This window comes from Papaver somniferum, unplaced genomic scaffold (assembly GCF_003573695.1).
Source record: "Papaver somniferum cultivar HN1 unplaced genomic scaffold, ASM357369v1 unplaced-scaffold_19, whole genome shotgun sequence".
Taxonomy (NCBI): domain Eukaryota; kingdom Viridiplantae; phylum Streptophyta; class Magnoliopsida; order Ranunculales; family Papaveraceae; genus Papaver; species Papaver somniferum.
Window position 1 is genome coordinate 8,941,883 of NW_020628818.1, and position 14,644 is coordinate 8,956,526.

Consider the following 14,644-nt stretch of genomic DNA (forward strand, 5'->3'; position numbering starts at 1 on the left):
GGGCTAGATTAGGAATTAAAAAAATAATTACATAAGGGGTGACCCATATTTGATATTTGGATCCCTATTTTATCATGTTGCTATATCCCCAATTAGTTTCCATATCACCAATTGCACGTTTTTTTTTCCCTCCTCTAATGGTAAATCTAAGCGGCTAAGCTTCAAATTGGGCCAAAAACCTGGTGGTATCTTTTGGAGCACAGGTTTTCACGGAGGAGGGCAGGAGAATACAGCGTAAAATCTCTTTCCCTTGCTTGCTAGATACAGTTTTTAAAAGTTGGTTGTTTGTTCGGCACTTGTATTTCTGTTGTGAGTATAGGAATACAAATTACTTTCTTAGACAGCTGATTAAAGTCTAATGCATGATAGGTGCTTATTGGTCATCCAGATTGTGAATTAAGTTTGTGAAGGTGTTTAAAAAGAAGATTTGTTTGATATCGAACAGGAGGAAATTAAGGTCTCTTGCGGGCAATTATACGAGCCCCAGCTGAGATGTGAGAAACATCGACTTCCTCAGTATGGCATATTGCCCGCAGGACAACTTTTCCTTCGAGAGCTTGGACCACTTGTGGTACTTCTGGTTCTCAAGATCTTCTTTTCTCGTTGTTTGTTAATCTTTCAGGTGCTTATGGCTATTTTAATATGGATTAAATTCGGAACAGACGGTATTGCAGCAATATCTAAAAGGCATGCGGTTCTCGTTGTTTTCTGCATTTGTCTATTTGTGGCAGGATTTGCATGGTCCTCTTGGATGGTTAGTACCTAGTGAGATATTCCAACTTCAGATAAGATCAGCAGCTCAAAATATCAATGGTGTGGTGAATATGGGTATCAATGCAGTAAAGAGTAGATATCTTCCTATTTCAGAATTTTCACCACACTCAGAAGACGCAGTTAATCAATCAACCTGTCAAAATATTATGGTGGTAAAGATTCCAAGGGACAGTAAAATTTATCTCTAGTTGGTTATTACTTCATAATAAAATTTGATATTTATAATAGGAAGCTGAGTACAGATTTGCCTTAAATCTCTTAGACACTTGATCAGGTGATCTTACATCCTGGCTACTACTTCTAGTAAAGTTGGGCTGGGAGGCGTGGACGGAGGTAAACCTCTAGTGGGGTCAACTTGGGGAGGGTTACACTTGATCCTTCCGTCATGTCTACTATTAGTCCTGCCAAGTCATTGTCGAAATCGAATGCATGAAGCAGGCGAGCAAGCGCCATATGAACTGTTTGGAGGGCGAAGTCAAGCCCTGGACACATCCTTCTTCCTGAACCAAATGGCAGATACTCATAGTCTTGACCTCTGAAGTCCAAGTTTGCCGCCTCACCACCAGAACCACCATCGAGTTGTGGAAGAAACCTCTCCGGCTTGAACTCTGACGGGTTTGTCCACACTCGAGGATCACGGTGCAGTTTCCATAGGTTGACCAACACACGTGTGCCTGCTTTAACTTCATACCCACCAATATTGCAGTCCATGATTGCCTCGTGGGTTGCGCCGAGAGGGGCAGGAGAATACATCCGGAGCGTCTCCTTAACAATTGCTTGGAGGTAGACAAGATCATTGATGTCCCGTTCCTCTACGTTTCTGTCCTTGCCTACTCTGGTGTCGAGCTCATCCTGAGCCTTTCTTAAGACGGTAGGATTAGTGATTAGCAGTGCGAGAGCCCATGTCAATGTAAGTGACGTGGTATCTGAGGCAGCTGCTATCATTTGCTGCAAAATCGACAAAACTTAGTTAACAGGTGTACAACATTAAGAACGTTTCGAACAAACTTACAAAGCCGTGATAAAGCCATCCACCACAAATAACTCAGTAATTTGGAATTTCACGGATATTTTTATAATTAAGAGACCGATTATCTGAAAATTCGAATTCTTACCGCACATTAAATCACACGATCTCTTCAAATGCAGTATTTTAACTGATTCAAATATAATGGAGACTCAAGTACAAGTCTAACGTTTATGCATTTTGCTCTTATATGGTACAAAAGCTAACAAATTGAGTGTATTCACGGTTATTATGACCCTGCTGGAACTCAGTCTACCAGTACACCAAGGTAAGTTTTACTTGGTGCTTTAATTATGTGTCTCTGGTCCGACCTTCAATGCTAGTTGGAAAACTGGAGGGTGATTCCAGTTTTACCAGAGATAATTGCTTATTATGTTGCATCTTTAATATTATGGAGAAGTTAATTACATACCAGAGACGTGGCTTTGATTACAGTGTCACGGCTGTAACCAAAGAAGAGATCATCATTTTCCCCATCAAGAACCGATATCAACACATCCATGAAATCTTTCGCATCATCATGATTACTGCTGCCTCCTGCTGCTGAGTTTGATACCGCTGCTCGTCCTCTTTGGTGCTGATGCTCTTCCAGCCACTTCGGAACAATGAAATTAATATCCTTGGCTACCCTTTTCATGCGTTTCTTTTTTCCATCCACATCCAGCCACCCAAGAAATGGAAGAGCATCAGATGCGACCAAAGCTCCTATTAGTTCGAAGAATTCTATGATGGTTTTATGGAGCTTTTGACCTTCTTCTTCCTCTTTGTTATGACCATCGTCACCATCCTTGGAGTCATATTCATGATTGTTGCAGTTCTTGAAAAAAATTGTTTTTCCAGCAACTAACTTCAACACCACATTCAAGCCTAGCTCTCCTAATACCTGGCTCATGTCGACTTTAACAGAACCCTTTGCTGTGTCATTTTGGTTTTGGCCTTTCATCCAGCACCGGTACAAGTGTTTCATGCAGTTGCCGGTCTCCAAGTAAGGAACATGCTTGAAAAGCTCGACACACCTATGTGAGAGTAGATGAAGGGTAGAGATCTTACGGATCTCTCGCCAGTAAGGGCCGTACGTGGTAAAAGCAAGCAGTCCAAAAGTGAGGTACTTGTTGGAAGCACCCGATGGGCGGCCAGCGAGGAACCTGTCGTTGGTAGTGAAGCACTCTTTAGCCATCTCCCAACTGCTTACAACAAGAGTTGGATGCATTCCAATCCGGACCATGAAGATAGGTCCATAGTTGTCAGACATCTCTGCAAGAACTTTGAATAGAGGTCTCGACCCTACTAGCTGAAGAAGATGACCTAATACAGGCCATGCCCCTGCAACTTCAGGTGGTGATACTGATGATGGTTTCGTATTCCTCGACGACCTTATAACTGTGATCCATAAATAATAGAAAAAAGATAATAAAGCTAATAAGACCGCAATTCTAGTTGACGAGAAATACTTGTTGATGAACATTGTTAGATCCATCATAATTTGGATATGTCTGTAGTTGTCTGATTGTGATAGCAAAGCTAGCTAGTAAGATACTGGTGTTAAATCTCTGAAATGATGAACTTATTGGCAACCGTCACACCTGACTTCCTCAAATTGAGTCGCGTTTGGTTCATTACCTGATCTATAAATTAACAAAAAATCTCGAGGGACATTTGTGAGGATGAGGAATGTAGTTATCCGGTAATGGAAGTTCAAAGGGAAAAAATTGAGTGGACTATATCGATAGGTGACTATATTATGGCCACTCTTCTGTTACCGTTGATCAACTTACTCCTGTTTCAGGACCATCTATGGATATTTCTTTAAGATTTTAATTCCTGTTTCATTCTTAAGGTAGAGTCCAAATTTTAATTCGGAAAATGGGTCATTTGTCCAAATATTTTTAAAATATGGTTCAAATGGACGAGGAAAAATTATTATGGGTGAAATAGACACCAAAAGAATAGCAAGAATGAAACTGGATTCATCGTGACTTAAACTAAAAAATAGCAAGGATGAAACTGTTTACATCTTGGCTATTTTTACATTTTTGTCCATTTAAACAGTATCAAAATCTAAATGTCTTTTTCACCCAGAAATTGTTGATTTTGATATTTTTAACCAACTTTATGATTTTAATTTGTAAAATCTTGGAATCTTGGTTTCGCCGATAAATTATAAAAAATAAAAAATCAACCTTTTCCCAGTATGGCTTTCGTCAACTTTCTCGGTATGGCCTATAATGCCCGGTGGAAAAAAAACTGTCTTGCAGAGCTTTGTCGATCAGGTCATGAAATTAGTAACACTGCACTGAAGAGATGAAGATACTAAACTATTAGAATGTAGCGGTTAACTCAAAAACGTGTAGCTAAACTTTCTGGTTTTATGGTTAAATTCGGAACAGATGGTATCGCAAGTTGCAACAATATCTAAAAGATACGCGTTTCTCTCGTTGTTTTCTGCATTTTCCTATTTGTGGCAGGATTTGCGTGGTCCTGGCCTGGGTCAATATCTAAAACTTAGTTATCTTGCATATTAGGTGTGCAAGCATTAAGAGTGTTTAAGACTAACTTGAATAAAATTACAAAACCATGATAAAGCCATCCGCCACATAGTAACTCAGTCGGTGATTCGGAATTTTTCTGACATTTTCTCATTAAGAGATTCTCTATAAAGTTGAATTCCTACCACACATTGAGTCACAAGATCTCTTTAAATGCAGTATGAGTCTCACATTTACCATTCGCATTTTGCTTTTATAGTACAAAAGCTAACAAATTGAGTATATTCCTAAACAGTTGAGAAATCAGGTTATTATTTGCATATGCTGCCCAAATTCGGGTAACATAGTTTAAGAAATCATGTATGGCCATGAAACTCAGTCTACCAACCAGTACACCAAGCTAAGTACTGAAGCTGTAACTATGTGGCAGTGGTCCAATCTTCGATGCTAGTTGGGAAACAGGGAGGGTGATTCCAGTGCTTATTATGTTGAATATTATGGAAAAGTTAACTACATACCAGACATGTGGTTTTGATTACAGTGTCACGGCTGTAACTAAAGAAGAGATCATAATTTTCCACATCAAGAACTGACATCATCACGTCCATGAAATCTTTCGCATCATCACGATTACTGCTGCCTAGTGCTGCTGAGCTTGAGAGTACTGTTTGTCTTCTTTGGTGCCTATGCTCTTCAAGCCACTTTGCAGCAATGAAATCCATATCCTTGGCTACCCTTTTCATGCGTTTCTTTTGTCCATCCACATCCAACCACCCAAGAAATGGAAGAACATCAGACGCAACCGAAGCTCCTGCTAATGAGTAGAAATCTATGATGGTCTTATGGAGCTTTTTACCTTCTTCCTCCTCTTTGTTATGACCATCCTTGGAGTCATATCCACGAGTGTTGTCGTTCTTGAAAAAAATTGATTTTCCAGCAACTAACTTCAACACCACATTCAAGGTTAGCTCGCCAAATACTCTGCCCATGTCAACTTTTACTGAACCAGCTGCTACGTCATTTTGTTTTATTTGGTTTTGACTGTCTATCCAGCATCCATGCAAGTGTTTCATGCAGTTGGCGACCTCCAAGTAAGAAACATGCTTGAGAAGCTCGAGACGCCTATGTGAGAGTAAATGGAGGGTAGAGATCTTACGGATCTCTCGCCAGTAAGGACCGTATGTGGAAAACCCAAACAGGGCGAACGTGAGGTACTTGTTGACAGCACCAGATGGGCGGCCAGCGAGGAACTTGTCGTTGGTGGTGAAGCATTCTTTAGCCATCTCCCAACTGCTTACCACCAAGGTTGGATGCATACCAAACCGGACCATGAAGATTGGACCATAATTGTCAGACATGTCTGTAAGGATTTTGAATAGAGGTCTTGATCCTAGTAGCCGAGGAAGATGGCCTAATATAGGCCATGCACCTGCAACTTCAGGTGGTGATACTGATGATGGTTTCGTATTCCTTGGCGACCTTAAAATTGAGATCCATAGATAATAGAAGAAAGATAACAAAGCTAATAAACCTGCAATTCTAGGTAATGAGAAGTACTGATCGATGAACATAGATAGACCCGTCATATTAAGATGTCTGTCTGCACTTGGTCGATTGTGAGCGAGTATGATAAGAAGGAAGATAACAGAGCTAGTAAGATACGACCTTGTTGGAAACTGTGAGTGATATGACGTCGTATTTTGACTACTTCTAGTTTAACTGTTCAAGAGATATTTGTGTGGTGGAGGATTGTGCTTATAGGGTAGTGGGAAATTATTGGATGGCCCATATATGGACTTATAGTCAAGGATGATCAAGAAATTACCTTAACATCTTTGGATAGATAGTAGATGAAGTGAAAATCACCAAGGATCCCCGAAAAATCTACTTGCAAACCCCGTTGAATTTTGAATTCTATCAGACCCGAATTGGATTATGTAAGAGTGATCGAATCGGATTATGTAATAATGAAATAAAGGAAAATTAATTCCGATAGAGAGAAACTAACAAAAGAAGATTAATGTTCAACTCTTCATCATTCGTCACTGCAAGTTGTAAATGACTCGATGTAATTCTAATTATCTTGTTGCCTTTTCAGGCCAATTCCAATACCTGTAGAAAACATCGAACACAGACAATCTTTCTATCAGTCATTTTATCAAACATTTCAAACGCAACAACATTATGAACTCGAAAATGAATAATCAGAGAAGATATATTAGATTAAAGACCCATTTCAGGTATTAAAAAAAAAAATCCATCATAGTTACCTCAGCGGCCGTGGCAGTAGATTCAGTAACCTCCTTCTCCTTGAGAAACCAAACATAACAACTCTTCACGGAAAATGAAATGGATTGATGAGAATTCCACATAACTGTTTGAAAGGGTGAGAGAATGGTTCCTGACCAATTGAATTGAGCAAACTGCGCACTTCCTGTAGATTTCAAGTGCATTTGAAGCTTCAGGTTCTAACAGCAGGTAATTAGGATTCCTGACAATGCAACTTGCCGTAGAACCAGATTTATTGCTTGCTAATTTGAAGATTGTCGGAAATGAAAAACTTAAAAGAGCAAACCACACTCATCTAGCCAGAATGAGAAGCCGGACCAATACTTAGCTAAAAACAAGAGAGAAGCCGGGCCAAAACCAACACTCATTTGATTTAAGGGAAAATTTATAAAGTACCCCCGTTTTTTTTGGGGTCGTTTTTCTTATGGCCCGTTTTTTACAAATTTTCGAAAGTGCCCCCAATATGCAAAAAACGGGAAGGAGTTATATTAGTTAGTCAAACCAATTTTACTCGGTCAAAAAAATAATGCAAAGTTACCAAACAGTCCATACCTAAAGCTAAAGAGAGAGAGAGAGAAAAATTATCTCATTTTCTTTTCATTCTGTTTTCGTTTAGAGAAGAGAAAAGGAGGCCACTGGTTCTCCCTTTTCGATTTCAATCAATAGAAATCAATTTGTTTAGGTTTTTGATTCCCTTTTTTTTTTAATTAAAGAAGACTAAATCTCATCTTCTCGATGGAGGCAAAGCAAAAGGTCATGTCCAGGTAAGATTTTACAAACCCTAACTTTTCTTTTTTTGATTAGATCTGTACTTGCATGCTCTACTAAAGTGATTTCAATGCTTTTTCTTTTATAAAGTGCTTTGATATCATGTGAATTTCACTGTTTCAATGATTATTTCTGTTTTTTTCTTCTATGAAGAATGGGAGGAATCGAATCTGAAAAGTTAGGGTTTTTCAATAAAAAAAATTAGTACCCATAAAAATGATTTTTCTATTTTTTTCTCTGTTGTTTATGAAGAATCTAATCTGAAAAGTTAGGGTTTTCAATAAAAAATGATTAGTACCCATAAGAATGATGCTCTTGCCCTGAGTTGTGGAGGCAATTTTTGTTGTAAAGTTGAAATTTTTATGTTTATCGGGAACAACAGGTTTGCGTCATAATTTTCTTAAGCGTTTGTACTTTGTACTATTGCTTAATGAATAATAAGAAATGTAATGGTTAACGTAGCCGATTCAAAATTCTAGTACCAATATTAAAAGCTATACTGTTTTGTCCTTATTTGCTTTATTTCAATTCTGATTCATGCGAACACGGTAGTAATACTTCTCTTAACACGTCATATAAAAGTTAGCAGGTACTAGCTGTAGCAGTTGTGATATTGATTAATTTCCATCATCTGACCATGAACTTAGTTTCTGTTAGGCGTTTGTTTACTTGTAATATCCGGACAATGATAATGATGGTGCAGTAGTTGGAAATAGTAGCTTAACAATAGTGATTTGGTATAGTTTGTGTTGCATGTGTATGGGGTTTGTTAATGATGACCTGAACTTAAAACATAGCGTATTATTGGCTAATCTTATTGCTAGTGGATCCGTTATTCTGAGCAACATTTGCAAGTTATGAACCCATTCATTTGTTTTGCATAATGCATGTTGCATGTTTATTTAATTTTTATACTTGCCCATTTTGTGTGTTTGTTTCTCCTGTTTGTAATATATTTTCTGTGTTGTATGTTTCAGTGGCAACATTGATAAGGGGAAGTGAAGTTTAGAGACATTAGTTGCTACTGTATTGAGAGTAAAATTGAATTTGTTTTGAAACATATAGATAGAAACAGAGTCGGTCTAAAGATTTTTGAGCAAATGGTTCACAAAAGGTTATGTCTGGATGATACAGATATTGTTAGCATTTCTGTGTATTGAATGAATGTGAGTATAAGGTTGAAAAGAGTGGCAAAAATAGACTTAGGGTTTGGTGTGCCAATAGGTTTAACAGTAGAGGAACTGTTGTGTGTAAATGGTTTGTTTTTGCTTCTAAACTACCAAAACAGTCCACATTTGTAGCTGAGGGTAGTAAGGATAGACTTAGGGTTTGGTGTGCCAATAGGTTAGGCAGATGAGGTTGAAGAACAAGTGTAAGGGTAGTAAGGATAGTCGAAATAGAACTGCAGACCCTTTATTTGTAGCTGACATTGTAATGGATAAGATGAAGAATAGCTCAATGAAAGTAATACCAAAACCTAAACAAATTTGTAATGATTTCGAGGCTTCTCACCTCATTAAAATTTCTTACCAAACTGCATGGAAGGCTAGGAATTTAGTATTAGAAAAACTACATGGGAGTTATGAAGACAGTTTCAAAGATATTCCACAGTTTTGTTAGATGGTGACTGATACCAACCCTGGTTCAGTTGCAAACTTCTCATATTGCCATACTGACATGAGGTTTGAGTCAGTGACCATCAGTTTTGCTGAAGCTATAAAAGGATGGCGGGAAGGGTGTAGATCAGTTTTTGGGCTTGATGATTTCCATCTGAATGGTAAATGTGGTGGTATGTTGATGGCTGCAACATGATTAGATGGTCAAAATGGATTGGTAACATTAGGAATAGGGGTTTTTAGCTCTGAGACAATTGAGAATTGGACAATGTTTCTCACTGACTTGAGAGATATGCTTAATTCACATCCAATGCCTCTGACCTTCATTTCAGACAGGAAGAAAGGGATACTTGAAGGTGTTCAAGCTGTGTTCCCAAAATCACATCACAGATATTGTTGGAGGTTTGTTTATTTTTCTTATACATTGTAACTGCTTTGAACTAAAATATTTTGGTGTGAGATCTGACTTAATAGTTGTTTTTGATTTCAGGCACTTATATTTGAACTTCAAGAAACACTACAAGGGACAAAAACTGTATGCCTCACTATGGAATGCAGCAAAATGTTACAAACTGATGCATTTCCAGGTAAATATGTTACTTATATATCATGATGTATTGTATGTTCTTTTGTTATGTATCTTATATTTGTATCTTATATGTAGAAACACATGGAAGAGATGAGGCAAGAAAATCCCTTGGCTGTGAAGTACCTAGAAGATGCTGGTGTTGAGTCTTGGTCTAGGGCTTTCTTTGATGACACTAGTAAATGTGAACACCTAAACAATAACTTTTGTGAGTCCTTGAATTCCATGGCAAAAAATCTTAGGGACAAACCAATCTGTAAACTATTAGACCTTTACAATCAGTTGGTTATGGGTATTTTTCATAAGAGAAGAACAGAGAGTGCAACATGGAATCCTAAAAAATTGGTTCCAAAAGCAATGAAACTGATTGGGAAGATATTAAAGTTAGTTGGTGCATTTGATGTTCTACCACCTGTTTTGGGAAAATAGGTTACAAATGTAGGTAGCAAAGCAGTTTTTGTTGTTAACTTGGAAACAAAACAGTGTAGTTGTCTTCAATGGCAAATGAGAGGTTTTGTTTGCCAACACGCAGTTTGTTGTTTGAAGTCATTGAGACCAGATTGGACAAAGTAAGTTAACTTTAATATTTCTTGTTTGTAAACTTCAACATCTGAGTTATTTCTTTACCTAACCATTTATATGCTTATGTGTTGGCAGGTACTGCTCTCACTATTATATTGTTGCTGCATACAGGGCCACATATGCACCAGCTATTGCTCCATTTACTGGAAAAGATGACTGGCCTGAGGTACAAATTTGAATAATGCATTTTAACTAGTAATTTGTGCAATATTTTAAATTAATTTGCATTGTTTTATTTAGGGTTATTTCTTTATCTGATACTTTGTTGTTCCTTAGTTGGAGCAACATGAAAAGATAGAGTTGCAACCTGCTCTCAAGATCAGGAAAACAGGAAGACCTAGAGTTAAGAGGAGGAGAGCATGGGATGAACCTAAAACACAGAGCAGGACTTATTCTTGTAGCATTTGTGGTTCAAATGGTCATAACAAATCAACATGTGCAGGTGGTGATGTTGGTCAGAATCCTAAGGAAAAGAGGCCAAGAACTCAAGTAGATGGTGCTACCTTCACCAGTAGACACCTGCACCCATTTCTGAAAAAGGTAAAGCTAAGAAAAACAAGACAAGTTGGAAGGGTAAATCATCTCAAGCATCTGCAGCTTCAGCTCCATCTACTACAAAGAACCAGAAAATGACTCAGGCATTCTCAAGTGTTGGATATGTCCAACAAACAGTGAAGCAGACTTTTACAAAGATAAAGAAATACACCAAGACAAAATGGTGATAATCTGCAGCAGTTTACTTGTGTCTTGTTGAGTTGCAGTTTCCTTTTGAATGGTTTTTGGTTGAAAACTCTTAGTGATGCAGTTTTATCAGGCTTTTATATGAACAATAGTGCTATGTTGTGTTATTTTGGATCATCTATAAATGAAGTACTTTTTATTCCCACAATCAGGTCTTGTACAGGTATGAATGTTTATCATAGCAGTGAGTTGAGTCATTGAGTGAGTGTATCTGATTCTAACCTGTTCAAATCAGAGGGTTTTTAAAGACTTTTTGTAGGTGCCACGTGGAGTTTAACAGCTCTAACTTTCTGTTTATCGTTTTATTCAAAAAACTGTCAAACTTGGGGTACTTTTGAAAATTTGTAAAAAACGAGGGTATTTTTGAACTGGACATTTTAAAACAGGGGTACTTTATACATTTTCCCTTGATTTAACCACACTTTATCTATCACCCGAAACTAAAGTTAAAAATCAAGAAACTCCATATATATATATATATATATATTATTTTTTTTGAAGCATGCATAAGATGCTAATGGGGGTTACCAGGTTTGGTGGGGTGTACCAAGCCAAAACCTGTATTGTCTTATCTTGGTTTTGGTACACCCCCACCTAATCTGGTACTCTCCATTAGTAATTTTGGCATGCATATATTAAATAAAAAACTAACTAAAATGTTAATACACGTGGGCAGCTAACTCCCCTGGGATCGTTAAATAGACTTTGGTTAATGAAAGTCGGAATCGCCTGGTCCCATATAGTTGTTGAAAAACTCCATCTAATTTTAGACCAATTGCTTTGTGCACTAAATTTTTTCTGGATGAAGTTTTTTTGGGTTTTTATTTTGTTCATATATCAAGAAATATGGTTGCTGATACATTAGTTAAATTTTACAAACATTTATTTCAGTTTTAGATTGGGAGACTACTCCTCCAACTTGTATTGGACATAACTTATTAATAGATAAATCTAATACGATGAGGGATGGGCAAACCTCTTTTAGGGTTTTAGTTTTTCATTAAATACTTTATTCACAAAAGAAAAAAAAAATTTGTTTAATGTCTAATACAAAGTGGTACCCAAAATCCAAACGCCAAGGTTACAGCCCATTTTAAACACCGCCATGAGCAAAAAATCAATCCACCTTCATCCTAGAAAACTAATTATAGATAACATGGTTGCAAAAGAACTTGTGCACTCCATAAACTAGGTTACCTTTAGTATCGTGTAATGGACTTCACTACAATTACATCATCAGTGATAGAGGGGGTCTCTAAGGAGAGATGAATTGAGATAGAGAGAGGGAATTAGAGGTTTAGAGTAAGAATTAGACGAATTAGAGGTGGAGAAGAAGACATTGATAGATGAAGAAGTAACAGAAGAACTTAGGGAAGAAGATAAGGTTTACATTATTCATTCGCTAATTCTCAAAGGCATACAATAAATCCATATATAAGCTGGACGACATAATATCATCGTGCGCACGAGCCCGTCCACGTGACACTCTAAGACTACTAACGGCACCCATAACCACCCTGGACGCCCCCCATAGGGTCATGACAAATACCTACCTCTCCAAATCATCCTTGTCCTCAAGGATGAGATTAAGTGAAGCACTAAAATTTGGATAGCCAGCGCCTGGTGGACGATATAGATAGTAGTTGTCGCACACCCCCAGACACATGAGAAGCCCAATACGCTCAATGTCATTTAAAACCCATGTGAGGCCCAAAAGGTTCCTATATCAAGCCCATCTGTCAAATGCCTTGTTGGTAGACTACATGTGAGTTACACAGTGAGAACTATTCTCTCTAAATAACCCATTAGCATTTCTCCAAGGTAAAACGGTCCCTTGTCTTCATAACATCCTGTAGAGTAGGCATCCATAGAAGTACCACATGTATTGACAGTCTTGACCATTTGTAATATTGCAGTGGCAAAAAGTTTGAGTTTGGCCATGATGATCCTGGTGACACAGACGAAGTTTAAGAATTTTAACCCCCAATACTGAACTTCACTCCCTTGTACTGGTATGCTGCTCTTCATAGTGGTGATCTTCAGTAGCTTGTAGAGGTGGTTGTAAGCTAAAAGGTGTAAAAATGGTTGTAGCTTATGCACCCTCCAGCTACCACTTCTAACTTCTGGTCAATACACGTACTTCTCACATACAATAATGATTGATCAATACTGCCAGCAATCAGTGAGTTACCTAGCTCGATTATTCTTCCTGTCACTGTATTTTTATACGGTGAGAAAGTATCATGTGCTCTAAATATGCTCATATGTTGTGTAACCACTGCTATAGGAATCTTCTCAAACTTATCCTTGTAGTATGCAACACCACTAAACACAGAGAAAGACCAAGGGGAAAGATAACATGTCGTGAATGCACTTGTAAAACTTATAATACTCCAGCTATCGTTACCAACCACTTCTATGCACATTTGAGTGAACAATTCGTACCACCTGCCTTCACCTACAATAATCGACAAAGTACCATGGTAATAGGAATAAATTCCACCACCAATTAAGATCGATTCGCAATAACCCACTATTCTACAGCTTGTTGAGTAACATTGGATGTTATATTGGAACTGAAGCATCCCGAAGTATACGAAACCATATAAGTCGCAATTCCATCTCTCGGAGCAATAGAGATATAATATATAATATTTGCACCCTGTCCATCTCGAACCCTTGCTGATTCAGCTTGCTCAATAGTTCTACCAGTAATTGCCTTCACGAACAGTTTCATCGTTTCCATCACCCTTGCAGCCAATTCTTTCCAGCCAAAACACCACATTATATATTTCAAGAGTGTGGGAAAACCTTCTTTAGCTGGCAACAAAGATGTAATAAACACCTCACCGGTCTCCAGTATGTGCTGCAAAATAAGGACTTCTTTGTATAGCACACCTATACTATTCTGAAGTTGAAGCAATAAGTGGTTTCTATTCCACCACGACTCAATCCAGGACTAACACACCCAAATCCAATAAGGCGATGAACTCCAAGTAGCTCCATGAAAGTCAACAGATAACCACTAACATTTCTCATATTCCAAAATCTTGTAATTCTGGTGCGCTGCGAAACTCGTTTTTTCCTTGTCACCTGTAGTGCCAAACTACACCAGAGAATATCAACTTGCTGCGCCATTTCATTAACAAACTCACAAACCTCTAGACTGACTTCACTTGTAACGATCAGGAATACATTCCCACTTTATCTAACTATTAACTTTAACCCATTAAGAACAAACATACAGGGAGCAAGAGAGTATAGGCAGAATTCGGTACTCCTCTGAATCAACTCTACCAACCTTCCTCTATCAGATACCCTTCCAGTAAAAACTAGGATATCATAGGAACAATATTCATTACTTGTACACATAAGATCCGACCCTAAATCCGTCATTCTAGTGTACTTCTTAGGAATATGAATTAAGATCAAACATGAAGCATCAAAACCTGTCGAATGAGAACTCCACAGTATGGTAACATGCTGCCATATTTTCTCAAACAATTTGCAAGCATCAAGAATGTCGCCACTTTTAACCAGCGAAAATGAGTTCCACGTCTCAAACAACAATTCCAATCCATACTCCAGCTTAATAATCGCCCGATAAACAAAATTTGTATAGATTTTAAGAAATAACATCAATCGATTAAGAACTACCACAACAGAAGCAGGTATACCCACAGAGAATTTTGAACTAATGCTCACATAATAAAAACACCTCTTGAACACTTTAAATTCTCTTCCCCGATCAAATACAAGTCGAGTATATTTGTCA

The 14,644-nt window shown here is 37.8% G+C and overlaps 3 protein-coding genes across 6 annotated transcripts; 1 reads left to right on the forward strand and 2 right to left on the reverse strand.

Moving 5' to 3' along the window:
• Positions 1 to 918: 918 nt before the first annotated feature.
• On the reverse strand, positions 919 to 3,521 carry LOC113338881 (cytochrome P450 CYP82D47-like). Its single transcript, XM_026584279.1, has 2 exons — positions 2,214 to 3,521; positions 919 to 1,722 (listed from the first exon to the last, which is right to left on the reverse strand). Exons 1-2 carry the CDS (start codon positions 3,279 to 3,281, stop codon positions 1,075 to 1,077), a joined length of 1,716 nt encoding a protein of 571 aa, XP_026440064.1. The 5' UTR covers positions 3,282 to 3,521; the 3' UTR covers positions 919 to 1,074.
• Positions 3,522 to 3,961: 440 nt separating this feature from the next.
• On the reverse strand, positions 3,962 to 6,916 carry LOC113338285 (cytochrome P450 CYP82H23-like). Its single transcript, XM_026583728.1, has 3 exons — positions 6,558 to 6,916; positions 4,806 to 6,399; positions 3,962 to 4,094 (listed from the first exon to the last, which is right to left on the reverse strand). Exons 2-3 carry the CDS (start codon positions 5,871 to 5,873, stop codon positions 4,068 to 4,070), a joined length of 1,095 nt encoding a protein of 364 aa, XP_026439513.1. The 5' UTR covers positions 5,874 to 6,399; positions 6,558 to 6,916; the 3' UTR covers positions 3,962 to 4,067.
• A 270-nt stretch (positions 6,917 to 7,186) lies between these two features.
• LOC113338860 lies at positions 7,187 to 11,017 on the forward strand. 4 transcript variants are annotated; one of them, XR_003354873.1, is made up of 6 exons: positions 7,187 to 7,340; positions 8,322 to 9,362; positions 9,451 to 9,547; positions 9,625 to 10,115; positions 10,204 to 10,294; positions 10,369 to 11,017. XR_003354873.1 is itself a non-coding variant. In XM_026584256.1 (6 exons), the coding sequence occupies exons 4-6, from the start codon at positions 10,051 to 10,053 to the stop codon at positions 10,759 to 10,761; spliced, it is 513 nt and encodes a 170-aa protein (XP_026440041.1). In that variant the 5' UTR covers positions 7,187 to 7,340; positions 8,322 to 9,362; positions 9,451 to 9,547; positions 9,625 to 10,050; the 3' UTR covers positions 10,762 to 11,017. The 4 variants fall into 4 exon arrangements, 3 of the variants coding, with proteins under 3 accessions (XP_026440041.1, XP_026440042.1, XP_026440039.1); XM_026584256.1 differs by having other exon boundaries at positions 10,405 to 11,017; XM_026584257.1 differs by having other exon boundaries at positions 9,293 to 9,362; positions 10,405 to 11,017.
• The last annotated feature ends 3,627 nt before the right edge of the window (positions 11,018 to 14,644 follow it).

What these genes read in the sequence shown, in the direction of transcription:
- LOC113338881 (XM_026584279.1), bottom strand. Translation starts at nt 3,281, where the DNA reads ATGATGGATCTAACAATGTTCATCAACAAGTATTTCTCGTCAACTAGA. An exon ending in TAATCAAAGCCACGTCTCTG is followed by an intron (nt 1,723 to 2,213) that starts GTATGTAATTAA and finishes TCGATTTTGCAG; the next exon opens with CAAATGATAGCAGCTGCCTC.
- LOC113338285 (XM_026583728.1), bottom strand. Translation starts at nt 5,873, where the DNA reads ATGACGGGTCTATCTATGTTCATCGATCAGTACTTCTCATTACCTAGA. An exon ending in TAATCAAAACCACATGTCTG is followed by an intron (nt 4,095 to 4,805) that starts GTATGTAGTTAA and finishes TCATCTCTTCAG; the next exon opens with TGCAGTGTTACTAATTTCAT.
- LOC113338860 (XM_026584254.1), top strand. Translation starts at nt 9,229, where the DNA reads ATGTTTCTCACTGACTTGAGAGATATGCTTAATTCACATCCAATGCCT. An exon ending in CATCACAGATATTGTTGGAG is followed by an intron (nt 9,363 to 9,450) that starts GTTTGTTTATTT and finishes TTTTGATTTCAG; the next exon opens with GCACTTATATTTGAACTTCA. An exon ending in ACAAACTGATGCATTTCCAG is followed by an intron (nt 9,548 to 9,624) that starts GTAAATATGTTA and finishes TCTTATATGTAG; the next exon opens with AAACACATGGAAGAGATGAG.